The 24604-nt window shown below is 45.3% G+C and overlaps 1 protein-coding gene across 9 annotated transcripts in view; it reads left to right on the forward strand.

The window, feature by feature from the left end:
* LOC138966370 (hydrocephalus-inducing protein homolog) overlaps nt 1-24604 on the forward strand; it is a 244873-nt gene that overhangs the window by 204250 nt on the left and 16019 nt on the right. For all 9 annotated transcript variants that reach the window (XM_070338587.1, XM_070338596.1, XM_070338602.1 and 6 more), the window contains 9 exons: nt 2103-2310; nt 2663-2887; nt 3662-3831; nt 12094-12292; nt 13219-13488; nt 15227-15396; nt 15857-15992; nt 16428-16727; nt 17536-17699. In XM_070338587.1, the coding sequence (XP_070194688.1) occupies nt 2103-2310; nt 2663-2887; nt 3662-3831; nt 12094-12292; nt 13219-13488; nt 15227-15396; nt 15857-15992; nt 16428-16727; nt 17536-17699 (1842 nt within the window). The remainder of the gene's footprint in view (nt 1-2102; nt 2311-2662; nt 2888-3661; nt 3832-12093; nt 12293-13218; nt 13489-15226; nt 15397-15856; nt 15993-16427; nt 16728-17535; nt 17700-24604) is intronic.

Raw genomic sequence — 24604 nt, forward strand, 5'->3', positions numbered from 1 at the left:
AGGATGCCAAGATGTTCCACGATCTTTTGTTGTCCACGGAAGACTATGTTTCATTAGTCTGGGGAAATGTCGTCAGGTCTTGACAAGACATTTCTCTTTCTACGCTTAGCGTGGAAAGGGCCCTGTCGTCAAATCATTTGTCTTTTGAATATTAATTCCAGCTTGGGATTTCTGCTTCTTTTAAAGTTCTTTTGTTAAGAGCCATAGACATGCTAGCCTTTCTTTTATAGGAAGGCTCTCAGACTCTTTTTGTCGGTGTTCACTGCCCCTTGTAGGGGCAGCGTTTTACATACTTTCTTTTGAGTATTGTGACATACTCATCTTGCATGGATTCTTTTGGTTCTTTCATTTAGACGGATAGAATCAAGTTATTGCTAAGCAGCACTGGCTAGATGGGCTTTCACACTCTATAACAAGTTTATGAGTGCGGCAGTCAAATGGGGGGGGGGAGCATTCTTTCCTTCCTCTGCGTTCGTCTAGAATTCATGGGGCCTGAGCTTGGGCCCTTTATTCGGCGGTTCTGCGACCAGGCAATTCTCGAATGGCGTCACAGTGCTGTTTTGGACGTTATGTTCTAAGACGTCTTTCTTAACTACTTGTTTGTGGGTTTTTTAGTACCCACTGCGATGGTAGTAGTTGCTTACCAGTCATGGTTGAAGCAGGCCGGTTTCTTACCAGAAATAATTGAGTTTCCCGCCACCTTAAGTAGCAATCTGCTATATATGTGAGTTGGAGTAAGAATATGTGATTTAATCGAAAATTTCTTATTAAATTTTCAGTTAATTAATATACTTACCCAACTCACATTGTAAATACCCTCCCAGCCTACCCCGCAATCGTTTTTAATGGTTGAAGGTGGTGTTTCATTGGGAATGAGTATATCAGTGATATGTGCCGCGCATGCGCGGGCGGCCGGTGAGGGGAGGTAACTACCAGGACCTTGTTGTCAAGGTTTTGTTTTGTTTTGGGAGTTACCTCCCCCTGTTTCTAGGGTTAGTACGTCTATGTCTTACGCATCAAACTGAAGTTAATGCTATATATGTGAGTTGGGTAAGTATATTAATTAAATGAAAATTTAATAAGAAATTTTCGATTTCCTCCGGGCGATTTGGATTTTCTAACTGTCTGGTTAGAGCTTTAAAATCCTTTTTAACTTGCGCTCAGTCAATTGGAACGAAGAGCCAAAAGCTCATGTTCTTATCTCTTTACACTATAAGTGAAAGAGGCTTCTCTTAATTGACGCTCACAAGAGGTGTTGCTACTTTCATGGGATAGTCCTATGAGTGGTGGCCTATTGAACACAGGGGGGGGGGGGGGGGGGGGGGGTTCAGTTCTCCCTACTGTTCCTTTACAGGTGTTTGAGGAGTCCAAAGCCTGGGGTTCTTCTCTCGCTGGTCGTGTTCCTGTCGCCTAGGCGAAGTTTTGCCAACAGCTCATTGGAGGTCTGATGACGTGTTCATTAATTTTTTACCTCCTGGACATCTCCTGCTCTTGACTTGATGGGGCCATTTCCTTGCCCTCGTTAGTTTCTGCAGGACAGGTTCTCTCAGGGACATAAGTAAGTTCCCTCCGCCTTTAGGAGCAATCTGCATTTATGAGAATTGGGGTAAGAATATGTAATTTAATGGAAAATTTCAATAGTAAATTTTCATTTGATTAATATACTTACCCAATCTCATAGTTAATACCCTCACATCCATCCCCGCTACTTAATTTCCTAAGGGTTTTTGAGAAGTCTCGAATGATTATTCCGGATGCCGGCGCTCACGTGGTGCGCGGTGGGTTATGGGTAACCAGGTGGGACAGGTCATAGCAACGGCTATGGCGTCTATTTTTTAGCTTGGTTGCCACCCTTGCAAGGGCAGGTAATTTGAGTAGTTTTTTTGTTATCTAGCATGTGAGATTGAAGTCAATGCATTTATGAGAATTGGGTAAGTATATTAATCAAATGAAAATGTACTATTGAAATTTTCCTTTTTCTGTACTTACATGGAAGTCTACTTCAAACCATTTGCAAAAGAACAGAAAAGGGATAAATAAGACTAGCTTTGATAAGTTTGCATGGTAGATCTAATACAAATTTTGTTTGTAATTTCTTCCAGACTTGCAGTGAACATGTACTTCGCTCCCACGTCAGAGAAGGAAGTGAACTTTAACCTGGTGTGCAAGATTCAGCGTCGTGTGATGCCAGTGATGCTGAACGTGAAGGCTGAAGGTTACACCATGAACTGTGTTCTGCTGTGTGAGGATTCTGCCGGCAACAGGGTGCAGCTCAGCTCACGCGGTATCAACCTCATCAACTTTGGTGATGTGAGTCACTGTTGTTTGGGGTGACAGTTGGGTTTTGAATGTGCAGGTGTCTATATTGTTGAAAAAAGAAATGCCTTCCTGGAATGTGGAAGAATCCTCTGTGGATTGAAGAGAGAGAAAGAGACGGAGAGAGAGAGATATTATGTCAGCATGCATTGAGATTTTTGCAGTATGTTGACTCTTAGCTATACTCTTGGGGACCGGCTTCATGGGCCAGAACAGTAATTGGTCAACAGCAGTTGAACGAGTGAAAATGCAGTAATCTGACTAAATTGGGTTTCATAAAAAAGATTTCAGTAGGCCAACTGCACCTTTTCACACTTAGCTGAACCTTGAAATGCTTTCCTTCCAGGTGGAAGTGAATGAACAGGCCATGCGCCAGCTCTTCATTCTCAACTCAGGCAAGTACAACTTTGACTACACCTGGCACCTCAGTGACACGGCCACTGCGCGGCACGAGATGGTAAAGATCGACAAACCACAGGGTGGCGTGATGTGCGGTGAGACCACTAAATGCACGCTCTCCTTCTGCCCGCCCATCCGCATGTCTCTCAAAGAATGCGAGCTCAGTCTCAAGGTGAGGGAATAGGGGAGAATTAATAGACCATGTTGGGAAATTACTCTGTTGGTTTTCTATGGGTTGTAAAAGACTGTATACTCTTGCTTTTGTTGAGTCAAACTTTCCCACGTGACATAGGCCAGTCACTAAGCAAAGGGTGTGTCTGAAACACAATGACAAAGAGAGCTTGGCTCACTAAAAGCAAGAGTAGTAACTTTTTCACAACCCATACAAACCCTACTGAGTTATTTTGGGAGTTCATCTATTAAAGCAGCAGGCTACAAGACCAATAAGGCCACACAAAAAAATAGGTGTGGTTACGGTAACATAGCCAAAAAAAATAGGGTAGGTAGGTAGGCAATCACTTTTTTTTTTTTTAACTTTTTTTTCTAATGTGTACAAATTAAACCTACTTGACAGGGAAATAAGTGTGCGACTCGGGCGCTTTCGCTTTCATTGCGTTTTTTGCACTCGTTTTTTTTTTTTTTTTTTTTTTTTTTTTGACAAATGTAATAAAAAGTTATAGGATCGGCCCCTAAAAATAGGGTAGGTCGGGTTACCGTAACCACACCTACTTTTTATTTTGGCCTAATAATGTTAACATTCTTATTTTTGTTTGAAAAAAAGGCATTTTGCAGCCATAATCTTGTGACTGTACTAACATTGAAGAAAACAAAAGTCATAATTGAATCAAAATACTTTAACCTCAAGATTTCTTTACATGTAAATGCTAAAGAATTTCTATTCTGATGATGTGGAAAATTGTGACAAAGGTCATTGTGTTGTGTGCAGATATCCAACGGCCCCACATACAGCATCAGCATCATGGGGCAGGGAGTGACACCAGGCCTCCACTTCTCTTTCCACTCCAACAACTTTGGCAACGTCTTTGTCTACCGTGCCGGCATGCCGCTCCACACCATTACCCTCAAACTCACCAATAAGGACAGGAAGGCAATCAGGTTGGATTTCTTTGTTTTGTTGTTGGTCGGTTTTGTGTGTGTGTGTGTGTGTGTGTGTGTGTGTGCGTGCGTGCATGTGTGTGTGTGTGTGTGTTTCGCTATTATTAGATTAAATTACATATCTTACCCAACTCACATATAGCAATATAGTTCAGTGCTGGTAACGCTGTACGCGTCCCCTTGGTAACAAGGAAGGCGCCTCTAAAAAAGAGTGACATGAGACCCGTAAGGGTGTCTAGGCCAGCCCGGAAACGAGGCTGCCTTCCGTATGCGCGCGCATACGCCGCCATATGCAATTCATTCCAAAGCTCAGCGCCAGTGAGACTGGTCGCATTTGATGTACGCTCCGGCTGTTTCAGCCGTTATGACTTAGTCTTTTTGACTTGGTTTGTCCTCTTGGTATCTTCTTGCATCTGGACTTCTCTACTACTGTTGAGGTGAGGTCGTTCTTGTTTATTTCTTGATTTTGGCAGCGTTGTTGGCCGCATTTTGGACTTGCAAAATTTTTTTGGGTCAAAATTTTTTCGTGAGTCTTTGTTGTGTCATGGCCGACAACGCCAAGAAGAGGTGTACGCCTAAAAAGGTAGCTGCTGCGCCCTCTTCTTCTAAAGAATCTTCTAGGAAGACTAAACAATCCGTTTCTGGTGAAGATACTCTTGCAAAAAAATCTTTTGATGTGTTTGTTGATTTGCCCGCTAAGCCGGTAGACAAGACCGCGGCCATTTTGTCGACTAAGCCGGTTGACAAGACCGCTCACGTGAATAAACCTGCTAAGGGGGATTCTCCCCCTGTGGTGCCTGGTTTGGCATCCGCTGATGTTGCTGCTTTGTTGTTATCTCTTAGCTCGCAGGTTTCTACTTAAGCGGCCGAGATTACTTCGACGAGAGCGGAGCTTTGTTCTCTTCCCTCGGGTGTGGCTGGCGTCTCTTCGCTTGCCAGCGTTCGCTCGTCTCCTTCCACTACAGTCACGAGAGCAGAGGTGCATGCCTCTCAGGATGAGGAGATTGTGCCGTGTCCGCTTTTGGGTTCGCATTCTGGCGTTCCGTCTCGAACACAAGGTATGTCTGCTGAGTTAGTAACCGGGTTCTCCGGCCAAAACTCGGCACGCGGTCAGGAGCGAGTAGCCTCAGGCGCATTGCGGCCAGGCGAAAGTTCTTATCTCTCGGCTGACTCAACCCGCTTTGGCGGCCTTTCAGCGGGGAATAAGAGCCCTGGTGCGCGTAAGGAAGTTCCACTGCACTCTGCTCAGTCCGTGGACGGGGGCGAGTGTGGGTGGCTTCCGCTTCCGCCCTCTGGGCGGGAGGTAGACAGTAAAGCTGGTTCTCTGCTAGACGATGGTAGTCAGTACGGGGATCAGCTTCCGGATTGCGCGGAGGTGCAAGACGACTGTTTTGATGAGGATTCTTCCGGTCAGGCGGAAGGCATTGGATTCAATTTGCCGCTTAAGCTGTCATCGGCTGTTGCCTTGGCGGCGGTTACGGCATCAAAGTATTTTGAGGAAGCAGTGGTGGAGTGTCAATCTCAGTTGGTGCCTCCACCTTCTGCTCTGGGGGACTTTCGGAGTGCTAAGGACGCTAGGTGTTCGCTCCGTTTCCGTGAGTCTCCTGCGGTGGCATTTGAGATGGCTAAGGTCTTGGCGACTTTGCGCTATCATACGCTGTCTCAGTCCTCTACTGTTCCGCTGTTGTCACAGCATGGGGAGGCTCCTGATTCGGCTTTGCCGTACCTGGCTCAGGCAGGGCGGCAGGTTCCTGATTCTGCGGTTCGGAACTTCAAACTTGCTTCTCGGCCTATCAGCTTGGTTGAGTCTTTTTCGTTGCCTAGGGCCGTGCTTCCGGTGACTCCGGAACTGGCCTCCTTGAGAGAGGATGGGTATAGCAAAGACAGATCTGTCCCCTATTCAGAAGCTTCCCTGTTGTCTTTGGAAGAAACAGGGAGGTCTCTCCTGGAGCTGGCCTCGGTTTCAGAATCGCTTCAGCGATCATTGTCACGGTCTATTGCTACCTCACTGGAACCTTTTGAATTCCGTTTCGATGCCTCGGCGGAGGATGTGACGACTCTTTTGGCTACTTTGGGCAAAGTCACGCAGGAACAAATGCATTTGTCAGCCAGACTTTACACACATGCGGTTCTCTCCCGCAGAGCGGCCTTCCTTGCTGGCTCCAAGATCAGGGATAAAGGTACGATAGAGACTCTCAGACTTTCTCCATTTACGGAGGGGTCTCTTTTGGGTCGGTCGTCTACTGACGCGCTGGAAAAAGAGACTCATGACGCTCGGGACTTGGCTATCGCTCGTATCGCGCATCAAGGTTTTCCTAAAGCGCAGAGCAAGCCACAGACTCAGGGCAAGACGCAGACTCAGGGCAAGACGCAGACTCCTTCCTTTGGGGGAGGCAAGGCGTGGTTCTCGGGGGTCGGGGCGTAAGCCCAACCCCCAATGAAGTCTTCCCGAACTTATGGTCCCGTTGGCCCCCACCTTTTTGGTGGCGGGCGGCCCCTCCAGGGCCATCGCTACCTGGACACATTTGGTGTCCAGCGAGTGGATCGTGGGGATAATTCGTTCGGGATTTCGGCTTCTTTGGGCAGAGGGAAAGGCGCCTCTGTCCAGAATTCCGCCGCCTTTTCGGTTCCCGAGAGACCCGGAGGCCAAGGCAGCCGTACAGGGGGAAGTGGCATCCCTCCTGTTGAAAGGGGCTATCGAGGAGGTGCTCGATCAGGGGTCTCCGGGTTTTTACGGGAGACTGTTTGTGGTCCCCAAGGCTTCAGGGACATGGAGACTGGTCCTAGACTTGTCGACTTTGAACAAATTCCTGCGAGTGGTGAAATTCACCATGGAGACTCCGGCCTCAGTGAGAGAGGCTTTGCGGCCAGGGGACTGGGTCACGTCTGTGGACCTGACCGACGCATATTTTCATGTGCTCATGCACCCGTCAGACAAGAGATGGCTTCGGTTCCGTTGGGGGGAGAAAATTTTCCAGTTTCGAGCACTCCCGTTCGGTCTTTCGCTCGCCCCCTGGATTTTCACGATGGTCATTCGTCAACTCTGTGCCCTCGTGAGGCAGGAGGGGGTGCGTCTGAGAGCCTATTTAGACAACTGGCTGATTTTACATCAGGACCAGGTTCTTTGCAGCAGGCATTTCAGCTTGGATTCACGGTCAATCGGGTGAAGTCGGAGTTGGATCCGTCACAGGATTTCTCGTATCTGGGAATGCAGTTCAATACTCTGGATTGGTCGGTTCGCCCGTCGCAAAAGAGAGTAGACAAGTTACAGGCAGCTATCCGCTCTCTTTATGGAGAGAATCTGTCCACGGCTCGGGAGTTGTACTCTCTGTTGGGTCAGATGGAGTCCATGGCGCCTCTTGTTCCTCTAGGCAGAGTGCACAAACGGCCGTTTCAGGCAGCTCTGCAGGCGCTATGGGACCAAACTTCGCAAGACTGGAATGCTCAGATCGAGTTGGGGTCTTGGTTCAGCCGGACCACAAGTGTTTGGCTTCTCCCCTGGGTTTCGCAGGGCGTTCCTATTGTTCCTCCGTCTCCTCAGAACAATCTGTTCACGGACGCCTCCCTGTCGGGCTGGGGTGCTCATCTTGCAGATCAGACGGCGTCGGGTGTGTGGAACGTCAGCCAGGCCTCTCGGCACATAAACGTTCTGGAGCTGGAGGCGGTTGCACTGGGCCTTCGGTCGTTTCTTCCTCTTTTGGGAGACAGCCATGTCAAGGTCCACACCGACAACATGACTGTGGCGGCTTACATAAACCGTCAAGGGGGCACTCGCTCTCAGGTTCTGTCGGACAGCGCGTGTCGCTTGCTGACATGGTGCAGTTTACACAACATTCTCCTGTCGGCAGTCTATCTGAAAGGCACTCTCAATGTCTTGGCCGATGCTCTCAGCAGAGGGAGCAAGATCTTACATTCAGAGTGGACTCTCTCCCACCAGGCTCTGGAGCGCCTTTGGGCGCAAGTAACCAAGCCTCACATCGACTTGTTTGCGACGAGATACTCGACTCGTCTTCCTCTTTTCGTGTCTCCGTTTCCGGACCCTCAAGCTTGGGGGGTCAATGCTCTGGAGATGGACTGGACAAATCTACAGGCTTATGCATTCCCACCGTTTTGCCTTCTCAGCAAGGTGATAAGAAAAGCAGAACTGGAAGGGCCGGCGTTGGTGTTGGTGGCCCCTCTTTGGCCCAGCCAGCATTGGTACCCAGATCTGGTTCGCATGGCGGTTCGTCCGCCCATTCCTCTCGGGGTTCGAAAGGGCGATCTGTTACAGCCCAGGTCGGGCATTCCGCACCAGAATCCTCACGCCTTGCAGCTACACGGATGGATTCTGTCCAAGTCTCTCTGCTCCGTGCGGGTGCCACAGCTTCGACTTTGAAATTGGTTCAGCAGGCACACAGGGATTCGACCAAATCGGTGTATGCTTTGCACTGGTCTTCCTGGTCCAAATGGTGTTCAGAGAACGGTGTCGATCCTCTCGCTCCGAGATCGATGCACGTAGCTAACCATTTATCCTGGTTGGCGGAACAGGGAGGCTCTCCTTCCTCTTTGCGCGTAAGGTCAGCTATTTCCTCTACGCTTAGACAACTTGGCCACAAAATCACTTTAAGTGGCGTGATAGCGAGTGTAATCAAGGGCGCTTCCCTTGGTTTAGCTCGGTCAAAGGTACAGCTCCCGGCGTGGGACCTGTTTTTAGTTCTTCGTTTTTTGGCTTCGGATGATTTTGAACCTCTTCATTTAGCCAGTTTGGCTAACCTTACGAAGAAAACTTTATTTCTTGTTTTGCTCGCGACTGCTAGGCGCGGTAGCGAAGTACACGCTCTCTCGGGTTTGGCAAAGGATATTGCCTTAGAGAAGGATGGATCTTTTGCTTTAAAGTTTCGTCCAGATTTTTTAGCTAAAAACCAAAAACCTGGTCAGTCATCTCCTTGTATTCATGTTCCCCCCTTGAGCAGTGTTCTGGCTCCGGGGGATCCTCATGTTTGTAATTGTCCGGTAAGGGCCCTCAGCAGCTACCTGGCTAGGACTCTACCGATTCGCTCAAAAACTCAAAAGTTGTTGTTCATCTCACTCAACACGGTGAGAGGGAAGGATATTTCGAAGATCACTCTGACTAAATGGGTTTCAAGCACCATTAGGCAGGCTTACGTTTGGTGGCAGAGCCAGTCTGGCGATGTCAGAGCCGTGTTGCCTCATACTTCGTCCAGGACACATGAAGCTAGAGCTTGGGCGTCTTCCTTAGCGGTTCTTCGTTCTGGACGCCTCTCGGAAGTTCTTGCGGCTGCATACTGGCGGTCGGAAGATATATTCATTAACTTTTACCTGAGGGATGTCGCCTCAAGTCGGCAGGACGGCAGTTCAGCTTTGCCGTCTCTGGTGGCTGCAGGGCAGGTTCTACATTCTTAACTTGGTGAGTACCCGCCACCTATTGTAGCAATCTGCTATATGTGAGTTGGGTAAGATATGTAATTTAATCAAAAATTTTAGTAATAAATTTTCATTTGATTAATATACTTACCCAACTCACATCGTTTATTCCCTCCCGCCTCCCCGCTGTGGGGGGTGTTTGGGTCAAAAAAGGAGTGAGTTGGGCTTCGCTTTAGAATGAATTGCATATGGCGGCGTATGCGCGCGCATACAGAAGGCAGCCTCGTTTCCGGGCTGGCCTAGACACCCTTACGGGTCTCATTGTCACTCTTTTTTAGAGGCGCCTTCCTTGTTACCAAGGGGACGCGTACAGCGTTACCAGCACTGAACTGGGGTTAATTGCTATATTTGAGTTGGGTAAGTATATTAATCAAATGAAAATTTATCACTAAAATTTTTGATTTCTACTTTTCAGTGAGAAAATCGTTATAATGGGATGTGAGTAACAGGCAAAGTAACCATGGATTTTAAGTACTGTACAGAAATCTGTTTCTCAATAAAGGAGGCTGTGTAGTCTTCAGCAAACTGTTATCAAGAGGGGAGAAATGAGGACAAAATGAGAGCACACAGCAGAATGCAAGACAAACAAACAACAAGTTGCGTAAGGCGAAATTACTACATTTAGTCAAGCTGTGGAACTCACAGAATGAAACTGAACGCACTGCATTTTTTCACAATGACCGTAGTCCGCCGCTTGTGCATAACGGAGTGAAACTGACGAGCCTGTTCAGCGCGGTAGTGGTTTTGCTGTGCTGCATAGCACGCTTTTCTGTACCTCTCTTCGTTTTAACTTTCTGAGCGTGTTTTTAATCCAAACATATCATATCTATTGTATATATGTTTTTGGAATCAGGAACCGACAATTGTTTTTAAATCGATTTCAGAAATTTAATTTTGATCATAATTTTTATATTTTTAATTTTCAGAGCTTGTTTTTAATCCAAATATAACATATTTATATGTTTTTGGAATCAGGAAATGATGTAGAATGTTTGTTTGTTTCTTTGTTCGTTCATGGGCTGAAACTCCCACGGCTTTTACGTGTATGACCGTTTTTATCCCGCCATTTAGGCAGCCATACGCCGCTTTCGGAGGAAGCATGCTGGGTATTTTCGTGTTTCTATAACCCACCGAACTCTGACATGGATTACAGGATCTTTTTTGTGCGCACTTGGTCTTGTGCTTGCGTGTACACACGGGGGGTGTTAGGACACCGAGGAGAGTCTGCACACAAAGTTGACTCTGAGAAATAAATCTCTCGCCGAACGTGGAGACAAACTCACGCTGACAGCGGCCAACTGGATACAAATGCAGCGCGCTACCGACTGAGCTACATCCCCGCCCATGATGTAGAATAAGATGAACATAAATTTGGATCATTTTATATATAAAAAAAAGTATTACAATTTTCAGATTTTTAATGACCAAAGTCATCAATTAATTTTTAAGCCACCAAGCTGAAATGCAATACCGAAGTCCGGCCTTCGTCGAAGATTGCTTTACAAAAATGTCAATCAATTTGATTGATAAATGAGGGTGTGACAGTGCCACCTCAACTTTTACAAAAAGCCGGATATGACGTCATCAAAAGTATTTATCAAAAAAAAGAACAAGTCGCGTAAGGCGAAAATACAACATTTAGTCAAGCTCAGTCGAACTCACAGAATGAAACTGAATGCATTGCATTTTTTCCGCAAGACCGTACACTCGTAGCATCGTCTGTCCACCGCTCGTGGCAAAGGCAGTGAAATTAACAATCCAGAAAAGCGCGGGAGCGGTTGCGCTGAGGAGAATAGCACGCTTTTCTATATCTCTATTCTTTTTAACTCTCTGAACGTGTTTTTAATCCAAACATATCATATCTCTATGTTTTTGGAATCAGGAATGGACAAGGAATACGATGAAATTGTTTTTAAATCGATTTCGGAAATTTAATTTCAATCATAATTTTTATATTTTTAATTTTCAGAGCTTGTTTTCAATACAAATATAACATATTTATATGTTTTTGGTATCAGAAAATGATGAAGAATACGATAAACGTAAATTTGGATCGTTTTATGAGAAAAAAAATTTCATTACAATTTTCAGATTTTTAATGACCAAAGTCATCAATTAATTTTTAAGCCTCCAAGCTGAAATGCAATACCAAAGTCCGGCCTTCGTCGAAGATTGCTTGGCCAAAATTTCAATAAATTTTATTGAAAAATGAGGGTGTGACAGTGCCGCCTCAACTTTTACAAAATGCCGGATATGACGTCATCAAAGACATTTTATTGAAAAAATTTAAAAAACATCTGGGGATATCATACCCAGGAACTCTCATGAAAAATGTCATGAAGATCGGTCCAGTAGTTTACTCTGAATTGCTCTACACACACACACACACACACACACACACACACACACATACACACCACGACCCTCGTCTCGATTCCCCCCTCTATGTTAAAACATTTAGTCAAAACTTGACTAAATGTAAAAAAACGTCCGGGGATATCATTCCCAGGAACTCTCATGTCAAATTTCACAAAGATCGGTCCAGTAGTTTGGTCTGAATCGCTCTACGCACACACGCACAGACAGACAGACACACACACACACACACGCACAGACAGACAGACACACACACACACACACACACACACACACACACACACACACACACACCACGACCCTCGTCTTGATTCCCCCTCTATGTTAAAACATTTAGTCAAAACTTGACTAAATGTAAAACCAGTTAATACTGCATTCTTTACTAACCTTAATTTTTGTCTATCCCCTTCTTTTTTTTTCGTTTTTGTTTGTTTTTCAACTTGATAGTTTCTGTGTGTGCAGTGTGGATTGTCTGTACGACCCCACAGCCCACCTCCACCACAACTTTGAGGCTCGCGTCATCGCAGCGGGTGAGTCAGTGGACATCCCCTTCACCTTCTATCCGCGCGAGGCTCGTCGCTACCAGGAACGAGTCACCTTTGAGATCAACGGCCTCTCCAAGCAGACCGTGGAGTTCATCGGCACAGGATGTGACCTCAAGGTCAGAGAACTATGTTTATGATATATTTCTTCTTCTTCTTCTGCGTTCGTGGGCTGAAACTCCCACGTACACTCGTGTTTTTTGCAGGAGTGGAATTCTACGTGTATGACCGTTTTTACCCCACCATTAAGGCAGCCATACGCCGCTTTCGGAGGAAGCATGCTTGATATTTTCGTGTTTCTATAACCCACCGAACTCTGACATGGATTACAGGATCTTTTCCGTGGGCACTTGGTCTTGTGCTTGTGTGTGCACACGAAGGGGGATAAGCCACTAGCAGGTCTGCACATAAGTTGACCTGGGAGATCGGAAAAATCTCCACTCTTAACCCACCAGGCGGCCGCGACCGGGATTCGAACCCTCGACCTTCCGATTAAGAGGCCGACGTCTTACCACCCTGCCACAGCGCCCGTCTTTATGATATATGATACCAATACATGCATAGTCTAGTGGTGACTTTACCAGTCATTTTCTCCTGCTGATATGACGAAGTCACAGAAACAAACTTTGTTCTCGAAGTTCTTTGTCGATTTTTGGGAGACAAGCAGAAGTGACAGAATGTTTACGTGACGGCATTATTTGCATTAAGATGTCTTATTGAAGTTTGTTTTTGCTTTTGATATCAGAGATTTTACTTTGGAAGAGGGATCAAGACGAGACGTCTTGGTTGTTTAATCGATGTCGTTTGTCTTTAAGTGGTTGGGGAACAAATGGGCACCGAGAAAATAGCTTGGCTGAAGAGGTAAACAATTCCTATGCTTTTGTACTCTTTGTCTTTATATTTAATCGATGAGGAACTTTCAGTCAACACATTTCCATTCAGAATACAATAAATATCAGCTGAATCAGTAATATTGTGTCCATGTCCCTTTTGAAATCTGAAATGTCCAACCAAATTGAAAATGATTTTGTTCAACCCTCTTCAGATCGAGGTGGCCGACATGAAACACAAGCTGGTCAACCTGGGGTCACGCTTCGTGGGTGAAGTGGTGAAGAAGTACGTTCCCATCGTAAACAACTCTCCGGCCGCCATCACTTTCCAGCTGGCCTTCACACCGTCGTCACCCAAGTTGCAGCCACCAGACGTCATGTCGATTGCACCAGCCGGACCCATCACTCTGGATCCACGCGGCGGTACCACCAAGGTGGAAATCGTCTTCAAGCCAAAGTCGCGCATCCCTGCATTCACTGAAGAGGTAGGTGATGAATACTCTGTTTGAGTGCATTTACATAGAAGATGTTATTATGTGTTTATTTTGTGTATTGTTACTTGTAGTTTGATATTGTGAAGCGCGGAGAGCACAGAAATATTCTGTGGTTCGCGCTATATAAGTGTTCATTATTATTATTTAAGTTATTGAGACATCCCAGTGCACTAAGGGATTTATAGAGCAAATCGAGAAAATTCATTATTGAACGAAGCGCATAGCGCTGAGTTCAATAATTATTTTCGAGATTTGCTCTATAAATCCCTTAGTGCACTTGGATTGTTTCAATAACGATATTGTCAGTACCGCCAGATAAAAAAGAAGATTCAAAACGCACATTTTGCAACGCGCATTTGGATAGGCGTAACTGTGTGGTCAAGTTTGTGTCAGATCTACTTTTGTGTGGGCTGTCTCAAGTGTGTCGTGCTTTCGTCACACACAAACTCTTGTTTTGATTTCTGTTGGTAAATTCCAGTGTAGCGTTAAGCTAAAAAGTGATGATCTTTCATAGAGACCTCATTTAAACTCGGAGAAAGGACTGTGCTCTTAGTTATTTGCGATTCGAAACCTTCATCGAGCTTCGACAGATTGACTGTGCAGAGTTTTGCCCCTTGCCAAGCCGGTCGACGGTAAGCACATTTTTAAAATAAATGTGGCATGTTTCTCGTGTGGTATCTTCACTCATCGGGGAGTCTGGTACTAAATATGAACGGTAAGAATGCTCTGAACCCTACACGTATTATTATATCCCCATCGTTTTATCGTTCACATTTGCCCAACATGTTAATTTGCTGGTGAACCACTGCACTGAGTCTCATTTCAAAAACAAAAATTGCTCGTCACGTTGCACCGAGTCTGCACGCATGAGGCAGGCTGGTAATAAGTCTTATATATATATGGTAAGAACGTTCTAAACCCTACACGTTTTCGATTCCGATTGTTCTTGCCTTGAAATAGTAATTTGAAAAACATTCACTTACTGAACAGATGCAGTCGTATTTCAGTGTAGTCTGCTACGTGCTGATCTAGCTGCTACGTTATCGGAATAACTTGTGTTTTCTGTTAGCTGCTGGGAATTGTATACTAACTCATCATTTGGTAATGTGGATAATAAGCTACATGCCACTAACATGGCATAATTATGAGAGGAATCTTCGCAAGTCGAAACTGAAAAATTAGACACAGCAGGTTTTATTTTTAGATCTGTGGCACAGGCACATGCTATCTGTCAGAAAAAAAAACCACTTCTGCTTTAATTGAGAAGCCGGAAATTTATGGTCATAATCATTGGTATTGTGGAGAATATAAGCTACATGTCATTAATTAATTCTGAGGATGAGAGTACACTCTCGCTTAGGCAAAGGGCGGAAGAATACGCTCTGTGGAATAGTCAAGAGTGCGCTAACAGTTTTAGCGCATCGCCATTAGCCAATCAACTGGTTCACATCAGTCATGTGACACCAGTACTTACTGACAATTTCTATTAATGCAAATGGGACTGTTACTGTTTATATCTCTGTGTGATTCGTTGTAAGAGCATCTAATCAAAGAGATACAATTACACAGAGACTAGTGCTCAAGATGTGTGACTTAGAATTAACAAAATAATGAACTATTTCAATGCAATAACACCTAAATTTAAACATTGTAAGATAACAATAAAATCACAACATTGTGTCTTTAGTGTTAATCTCATCGGTAGCTCAAACCTTGTTCCTTTCTCCAGGTGTTGCTGGAGTGTGCTGGCCTGTCTCAACCGCTGTTTGTGCTGCGTGGATCATGCCTGGGCATGCAGATACTGCTGGACACCGACGCCATACCGTTTGGCACTGTGTACCAGCGCAGCCAGACCACACGCAAGCTGGTCATGACCAACTCTGGTGAAATGAACACAAGGTAAATGTATGAGAGAGAGAGAGAGAAAGAGAGAGAGAGAGTGTGTGTGTGTTGGTGTGTCAATGTGTGTTTTCTGATGTTGTCTGTGTGTGTTTTGATCTGTGTGTGTGTGCGTGCATGTGTGTTTGTGTGTGTGTGTGCTGCTTACTATGTGGGTGTGTGTATGTGGGTGTATTTGCGCATGTGTGTTCTTCTGTCTGTCTGTCTGTCTGTCTGTATGAAGGACATGCAACTAGACATGAGTTCCTGGTAAAAGAAGAATTTTTAAGGAGAGAGATCTACACAGAGTAAAAAAACAAGTAGACTTGTGTAGGAAATCGTGGGAAACACTGAATGTCAAGAAGAGGCTCCTTGATGACATGAGTTTCTTACATTTGGAACTCCATTTTTTTTTTTTTTTAACTTTTTAGCACATATCTGCCTGTGCTGGGTTGCTCATTACTGGTATTATGTTTTTCAGGTTCCGGTGGGATTTGAACCGCTTCTTGCCCGACTTCTCCATCAGTCCGGTGGAGGGTTACATCACACCTGGTATGGAGGTCACTTTTGACGTCAACTTCCACCCGCAGAATGTCAGCCAGGACATCAGATACGATGTAAATTTTATTTCATTCTATAAAACCCCTTTTGGCCGTTGTAATCTCTTTTGTTGTTGTTGCTTTTTTTTTCACAGTTGTGGTTTCTTGGTTGCAGTGTATGACTGATGTGTAATCATAGGGAAAGAGAAGTTTGAACCATACATTATACATAGATAATCCTAGTTAAGCTCATGTAGAAACTCTGCATACTGTCTGGTACTGAAGATGTAAGAAATGATAGTTCTATAGTTCTGGTGTAAGCTGTCAGCAATGTTATTCAGAGTTCTTGTTTTGTGTTTTTGATTTGGTCTCAGACAGGCTTTTGGAATGCAGCTTTTGACAGAACTGTGAACAGTTTTACATGATTTGTTTGCAGTTCTCCCAAATCATTTAGAATGCCATCTCAGCAGAAAACAAAAACTAACAATATTGTATTCCTCTCTGGAACGCCAGAAACTGCGATGCTTCCTGGACGGCGGCCCCCACAAGCCTGTGACGCTGACGCTGACGGGTAGCTGCACGGGTATCCCCCCGATCAAGGAGGTGCAGAACTTCTTCACACAGGTGCGGGGCCGGGACACCAAGTTCATTTCCATCCCTAACCGCACCAACCAGCAATGGGAGCTGACGCCGGTCATCGAGGGCGAGCACTGGACCGGTCCAGTCACATTCAGCGTGGAGCCGCTGCAGACCAAGCAGTATGAGCTGACCTACAAGCCGGTGACCATGACGTCCGAGAACAAGAAGCATCAGGTGAGAGTGGGCTGGGTTTTTGAAGTGACGGGTGGTTGGACAGACAATTTCGTTTCATGCAAGACGGATACAATGGCCTAGTGGATAAGACGCCGGCCTCCCATGCGGAAGGTTGAGTGTTCAAATCCTGGCTGCCCCAGGTGGGTTAAGGATGGAGATTTTTTCTGATCTCCAAGTTCAACGTGCAGACCTGCTAGTGCCTTATCCCCTTTCGTGTGTACACGCAAACACAAGACCAAGTGCACATAGAAATTATCCATGTCACAATACGGTGGGTTATAGAGAAACACGAAAATACCAAGCATGCATCCTCCAAAATTGGCTGCCTAATGGCGGGGTAAAAAGAGTCATAGACGTTGCTTTTTTTAAACTCAAGCACAAAAACACCAGTGTATGTGGGAGTTTCAGCCCATGAACGCAGTAGCAGTTTTATTTAGTTCGTTAGATAGGAGAAAAGGTGTGATGGCATTGCATCCAGCTTGTATCTGTACGCTGAATGAGTTTGACAGACCTCAAGAAACCAAACCACGTTTAGACCAAGTGCGCACGAAAAAGATCCTGTAATCCATGTCAGAGTTCGGTGGGTTATAGAAACACGAAAATACCCAGCATGCTTCCTCCGAAAGCGGCGTATGGCTGCCTAAATGGCGGGGTAAAAACGGTCATACACGTAAAAGCCGTGGGAGTTTCAGCCCATGAACGAACAAACAAACTACTTTTGGTTGGTCAGAACAAGCTGGCAGCTTTACACACACATAAAAAAAAATCACAGTATTAATGTACCTTTGCTGTTTTTGTCTTTTTTCAGGGCACTATTTTCTTCCCTCTTCCTGATGGCACAGGCCTGCTGTTCAATCTTGTGGGCACTGCTGAGCATCCCAAACCCTGCGGCAAAATCATGAGAGATGTTCCGTGCAAGACCACCTACTCAGAGCCGCTGTCTGTTGTCAACTGGCTGAAGAAAACGCAGAGGTCAGTTGTTTGTCTTTCATCTGTTAGGCTTAAGTGCTGAAGACCTTGTGCATAATGCTAAAACGTCATTTTATTCTGCTATGGTTTCTTCCAGTGCCACATGCAAACAGCTCTTCAACAATATGACCACACTGTTAGGCACGCGTAAAAAAAGCCTCCTTGCCTACCGTCTTTGACGTTCAACAACTTCCGGCCCTTTTTAGTGACTACTTCAAGAACAAAATCCTTTCGATACGTGACAGCTTTTCGCATGTTGCAAACACACAAAGCGCATTTCCTACCGATCCGTTTCAAGGCACTCCCTTTTTAGCTTTCACCACTGTGTCTGAAGACGATGTCAAGAAGTTAATTCTAAAAACCGCCCCCAAGACGTGCGAACTTGACCCGATTCCAACCAAACTACTTATTCAAAACATCGACATCCTCCTCCCTACCATCACTAACATAGTGAACGAATCACTCTCTTCTGGCGTTGTCCCCACGGAATTCAAAACCGCTTTAGTAAAGCCACTACTGAAGAAAGCTTCTCTCAATTCCAACGAGTTGAAAAACTATAGACCTGTCTCAAACCTTCCTTTTCTATCGAAAATTCTCGAAAAACTTGTTCTCCGACAGCTTGCCTCACATCTCTCATCCCACAACCTTCTTAGTGCCCACCAGTCAGCCTATCGACCACGGCACAGCACGGAAACGGCTCTTCTTCGTATTTTGAATGACCTTCTGACCGCTCTAGACCAGGACAAAACATCCGTCCTCTTGCTTTTAGATCTGTCTGCGGCTTTTGATACGATAGACCATGACATTCTCTTTTATCGTCTAGAGCACTACTTTGGCATTAGCGAGATGGCTCTCTCTTGGATTCAAAATTATCTCTCAGACAGGAAACAGTTTGTTCTGATCGATGGCCAACAATCTGCTGAAACCTCTCTTGTGTTTGGTGTTCCTCAAGGTTCTGTGTTAGGCCCAGTGCTGTTCATTATGTACACAACACCGCTGACAACTCTCATAGAGAATCATTGTGTGCTACACGAAATCTTCGCAGATGATACGCAGATCAATCATTCCGCATCACATGACATGTACCCAGATTTGGTTCTGTCGCTACAGGAGTGTGTGAGAGATGTCGGGGCATGGATGGAAGAGAACAAACTCAAACTAAATGACGACAAAACTGAAGCCATGCGTTTTTCATACTCCACCCCTACCCATGCTAAGTCTATTTCAGAACTCCCACAGGCCATCTCTTTGAACAATATTGACATCAAGTTCTCGGATACATCCCGTGATCTCGGAGTCTTTTTTTACAAAGATCTTAGCATGAAACAGCATGTAGTCCAAACATGTAAAGCAGCGCGAATGGAGATCCGGCGTATAGGTTCCATTCGACAGTACCTTACCGAAGACGCAACCAAAAGACTAGTCTGTTCCGGCATACTCTCTAGATTAGACTACTGTAATTCACTGCTCGCTGAATGTCCCAAATCTGTCACCAAGCCCCTGCAACTAGTCCAGAACGCTGCCGCTAGACTCGTGTTTCGAACACCTATGAAACAAAGCGTCACGCCTCTACTCAAACAGCTACATTGGCTTCCAGTGGAACAAAGAATTAAATACAAGATCTGCTGCATTTTCTATCAAATTGCCGCGGGCACGGCTCCACAGTACCTGTCCGATCTCGTGCAGAAAAACAATCCTGAAAGGGTTGTCCGTTCTGCCTCCCAAAATAAATTTGTCAAAGCTCCTAAGTATCAGAGGGACGATCATGGTGGCCGCTGTCTTTCAGTCGCAGCTGATCATATCTGGAACAAACTCCCTTTGTCTCTACGTCTCAGTCCATCTCTGCCTTCTTTCAAAGCAAATCTCAAGACTCACCTCTTCAGAGAAGCATTCTATGATGATGTAGTTGTCGCGACCCTGTGAATGTGCACTTTCGGATGAACAATGTTTACTGTGTGTGTGTGTGTGTGTGTGTGTGTGTGTGTGTGTGTGTGTGTGTGTGTGTGTGTGTGTGTGTGTGTGTGTGTGTGTGTGTGTGTGTGTGTGTGTGTGTGTGTGTGTGTGTGTGTGTGTGTGTGTGTGTGTGTGCGTGTGTGTGGACATGTGTGTGTGTGTGTGTGTGTGTGTGCATCATAATTGTTGTGTATACTGAGAGTTCGTTCCTGTAAGAGCCTCTGGATTTTTGTAACATTTATGTTTTGTTTTTGGTTTTTGTTGTAAAGTGTTTATGATTGTGTTCTATTCCGTCAATGGCGTCATTCTGGTAATGATGTTGTTATTGCTTTTGTAAAGCGCTTTGTGTGTTCGAAAGCGCTATAGAAATCACCATTATTATTATTATTATTTAAGAACTCAGAATTGGAAGTTGTTTATTTGCGGCAAAGTTTGATGATGCTTTACTCAACTTGAGGAATTTTGACTGATTGAGGTGATATCAGCTTGTGTAGTTTCTGTGTGAGATCTTCATGGAAGTTTCCAATCTTATCACAATCTCAACCACAAGAGCAATAGAACGTTAAATCGTGTATTATCATATATGTCTGTGAACTTCTTATCACTTTAAGATTTCTGTCTGCCAGCAGGCTATAACTACTTTAAAGTAAAGGAGGAGCATGTGACTGGGCTGTTTGGCCTGCTTAACCTGCCAACAACATTGACAGAGAATTCACCTGTGTACTGTTATAGAGAGACGGGAATCACGGTGTGTCAACTGATTCCGTTCATCCACCGGATGTTTCTGTTCATCCGCAGGATGTGTCCGTTCATACAGCCCCATTTTTGTCACTTGCTTCGGGAAAAACGTTGTAGTAAGTCGTGTGGGCAGCGCGCTTGTGTGATATTGAAAGAATAAGGTAGCGAAATGGTTGGGCTATGTGTACGATAAGTACCAAGGTGCTAGTGAATCCTAATAATAACACACGCGGGCCGAACGTTGTGGTAATATCGTACCGTCAGTCTTAGCAGACGACGTGTCCATGACCTTATACATGTACAGTCCAAGGGACATCACTCTGGCAGGTTAGCCTCGTTCTGGTCTTCAATAAAGCACGTTGTAACTACACACGCCTTGTGTCTATATTTGCCTGTATCCGAGAATACTACATGGTGGCAGCGGATCTCATCGACCCACAAACATGCAAAACAAAGATGGAAGACAGGCTCCGGCAGCTGAAAGGGGTCAGCGCCACACAGCACTTCCACTGCCGAAAACGTTCGACGGCACGCCAGCATCGTGGCCAAAATGGCGCCAGCGATTTGACAGATACAGAACAGGGTCTGGGCTGTCAACAAAGCCAAACAATGAGCAGGTCAGCACCTTTTTGTATGCAATGGGGGAGGTAGCTGACGACATATTGACAACCCTACCTATTGTCGAAGCCACTGCTACATACGACGAGGTAAAGGGGGCCCTAGATGACTACTTTGGGGCCCGAAAAAACATCGTTGTGGAGAGGGCCAAGTTCAACAAACTAACCCAAAAGACCGGCGAAACGGTAGACTCTTTCATCCAGGAGCTACACAGGATCGCGGAGGAGTGCGAGTACGGCACTCTTAGGGAAGAACTTATCCGAGACAGGATCGTAGTGGGAGTGACGGATGATGCTCTATCCAGAGCGCCCGTCGCTGATCCTGATGACTCAGACCTGGACCTTATCGAGAACGTCGCAGCCTTGGCCAGCCAGACGGTCAGCATCCTACCGGCCACAACACGAAAACTGCAAGAAATCCGCGACTCACAAAAAGCAGACGAGGAACTGCATCAAGTCCGGAAGTATTGTACAATCGGGTGGCCAGTGTACATGCCTGAGAACCCTCTCTTCAAGCAGTACTGGCTCAACAGAGAACATCTGACCATCATAGACGACCTCCTCCTCTTCGACGATCGTCTCGTCATCCCAAGATGCCTCAGGCTCGACATCCTCGGTCGCATCCACGAAGGTCACCTGGGGATTACCAAATGCCGAGCCCTAGCCAGAACATCAGTCTGGTGGCCATACATCGCGTCAGAGGTGGAGGAAATGGTGAACAAGTGTACCACGTGTGCCATCCACCGACCAGAGAAAAAGGAGCCCCTCCTCCCATCATCATTCCCGGAACGTCCTTGGGAAAGAGTGGGGATGGATTTCCTCACACTCCATGGTAAAGTCTACCTCAGTATCGTGGACTACTACTCGAGATGGGTGGAGACAAAACTGCTGAAATCTGAGTCCAGTGCAGAGACAATCAACCAAATCAAGAGTGTGTTTGCGGTCCATGGAATACCAGATGTCGTAGTCTCTGACAACGGACCCCAGTTTTCGAGCAATGAGTTCACAAGCTTCGCAGCTTCATATGGGTTCACCCACGTGACCAGCTCTCCGAAATATCCACAGAGCAATGGTGAAGCTGAGAGAGCTGTGCAGACAGTAAAACTCCTCCTCAAGAAGAACAAAGACCCATACCTTGCTCTTCTCATGTACAGGTCAACACCCCTCCAGAATGGCCTTTCTCCCAGTCAACTGCTCATGGGCCGAAAACTCAAGACTCTTGTCCCGGTACTCCCCAATACCCTCAAACCCCAAACCCCTGACCATGACTCTGTCAAGGCAAAAGAAACGGCTAGCAAGGAAAAACAGCGACAAACCTTCGACAGGAGACATGCAGCGAAAGATCTGCCATCTCTTCAACCCGGCGACTCCGTCTGGGTCCGCGACATGAAGCGATCTGGAGAGGTGGTTGCCAAAGCCACCAGTCCTCGATCCTACATCATCCGTACGGAGAAGGGCACCATCCGGCGCAACAGATCTGCTATGGTGTCTACCCCAGCAGATGGCAACAACCAGCTATCCACACCAAAGGCGTCACAAACACCACAACAGCCAACACCAGACGCACAGCCAACATCCCCTGCAGTGCTACGGTCATCACTACCACAGCCTTCACTCACACCAAACCCAGGGTCAGCACCGTGTACCAGATCCGGCAGGCCCGTGGTTAAGCCTAACAGGCTTGATCTGTGAAGCGATGTGTAGAAAATTTTTCTATTTCGTTCTGAAGAAGAATTCGAAAGCTTTAGGCTTCTGTTGTGCTGTGTAGGAATTCATAGTCACGGTTCTTCTATTTAGTTTCGTGGAAGAACACATGTCAGTGTATTTCTACAAACGCACGCACTAAATTACATCAAGAATGTAATTTTGCAACTGCCTTTGTATGTCAGTGTCAATGTATTTCCACAAACGCATGCACTAAGTTACATCACGAATGTAATTTTGTAACTGCCTTTGTATGACACTTTGTAGTAAAACTAGTATGCATAAAATAGATTTATGAATCTATTTCACTTAACCAGCTCAGTATTATTCAAAATGGAATTTCTCATGTCATCAACAGTGTGGAAAATTCATGAAATCCAGTAACAGACTGAAACCAGCAGTATTATTCAAAATGGAATTTCTCAAGTCATCAACGGTGTGGAAAATTCATGAAATCCAGTAACAGACTGTGTCCCTTCTGAACTAAACAAAGAACTGTATGTCTTAGTTTCTAGTCAAAGATATTAACATTGCAGTATTAATTCGTCATTGGTGCTAATTTACCAAAGCATGCTTGTGCAAATGATTATTAAATACAGTATTTGTGAATGCCCCTGCTAAGGAGCCTTCTGTGTATTTAGATTCTTTTTGTTTTGCTTGTGTTTTTTAGTCATGCTTCTAGCTTGACTCGCATGCGACTTTCCGTGGTGGTGGTTTCCCCTTTTTCTGATCTCCTTCTCACCTCTTTTCTTTCACTTTTCTCACTTTTGTCCCTAATTGTTCCCATTTTGCAACCACCTCTGTAGGTTCGCGTGCGGGTCTAGCTCGCTCTTTATCTTTTATTTTTCTTTATTAAGTATGAGCGTCCTGGTACGAACTTTGTTTTGTTATAATGACGTTAAATATTGTAACGAACTAATTTATAAACAAGGTAGTGTGGCCGGCGTTTTTCTGATTTTAATTTCATGTGCCTGTATGGCTCACGATGGACCATGCTAGCCTCTGGAGATTTTCCTCGGAGAGCACGGGACGCATGTTTTGCAACAGTAATATTGTAGTAACGCGCAGTATTTTTAGTTCACCTCTGTGGTGGATAGCCTGTATTCGTCGTCACTTACTGGGAAGCCGTTCACGGAACAAGATGTTTTAGGATAGATAGATTTTTTTGCTCTGTTCCGGGGCCCAGTGTTTTCTGCCAGCCTCCAGTTTTGTTTTAAGTTATTTTGTAGTTCAGGTTCAGTTGCTCGCCTTGAGTCTGTTTTAGATTATTGATGCTGTCAAAGGCGAGTATCCATTTCTGACTATGTTTCTTTTATTTACCGAATTCGTGTAATTTTCGTTTTGAATCTTTGTTTGTTATGACTTTCTGTCCGTTTCTGTGTCTTCTGTCCGTTTCTGTGTCTTCTGTCCGTTTCTGTGTCTTCTGTCCGTTTCTGTGTCTTCTGTTTATTTCTTTGTCTTCTGTCCGTTTCTGTGTCTTCTTTCCGTCTCTGTGTCTTCTGTCCGTTTCTTTGTCTTCTTTCCGTCTCTGTGTCTTCTTTCCGTTTCTGTGTCCTACGTTTATTCTATGTAGGGTTTTTCTAACATATTTTTGTCTTGGTGATTTTTTATTGATTTGCCGCCATCTGGTTTCGGCCGCCATTTTGTCGTCCATCTTTGATGTTTATGTTTTTAGGACACCTTTGATGTTCAGTTTGATGTTTCGAATTCTAAGTTTAGTTTTTTCTTTCTATCAGTTTCCACCGCTCCGCGCTTCTCGCTCCGCGCTTCTCGCTCACCGCTCCGCGCTTCTCGCTCCATGCTCCACGCTTCACACTCTACTGTTCTGCACTCTCACTCAAACTAGTCCTTTCTACTTCACATTTTAGCTTTAATTCACTTTCTAAACTTAGATTA

This window comes from Littorina saxatilis, linkage group LG1 (genome assembly GCF_037325665.1).
Source record: "Littorina saxatilis isolate snail1 linkage group LG1, US_GU_Lsax_2.0, whole genome shotgun sequence".
Lineage (NCBI taxonomy): Eukaryota > Metazoa > Mollusca > Gastropoda > Littorinimorpha > Littorinidae > Littorina > Littorina saxatilis.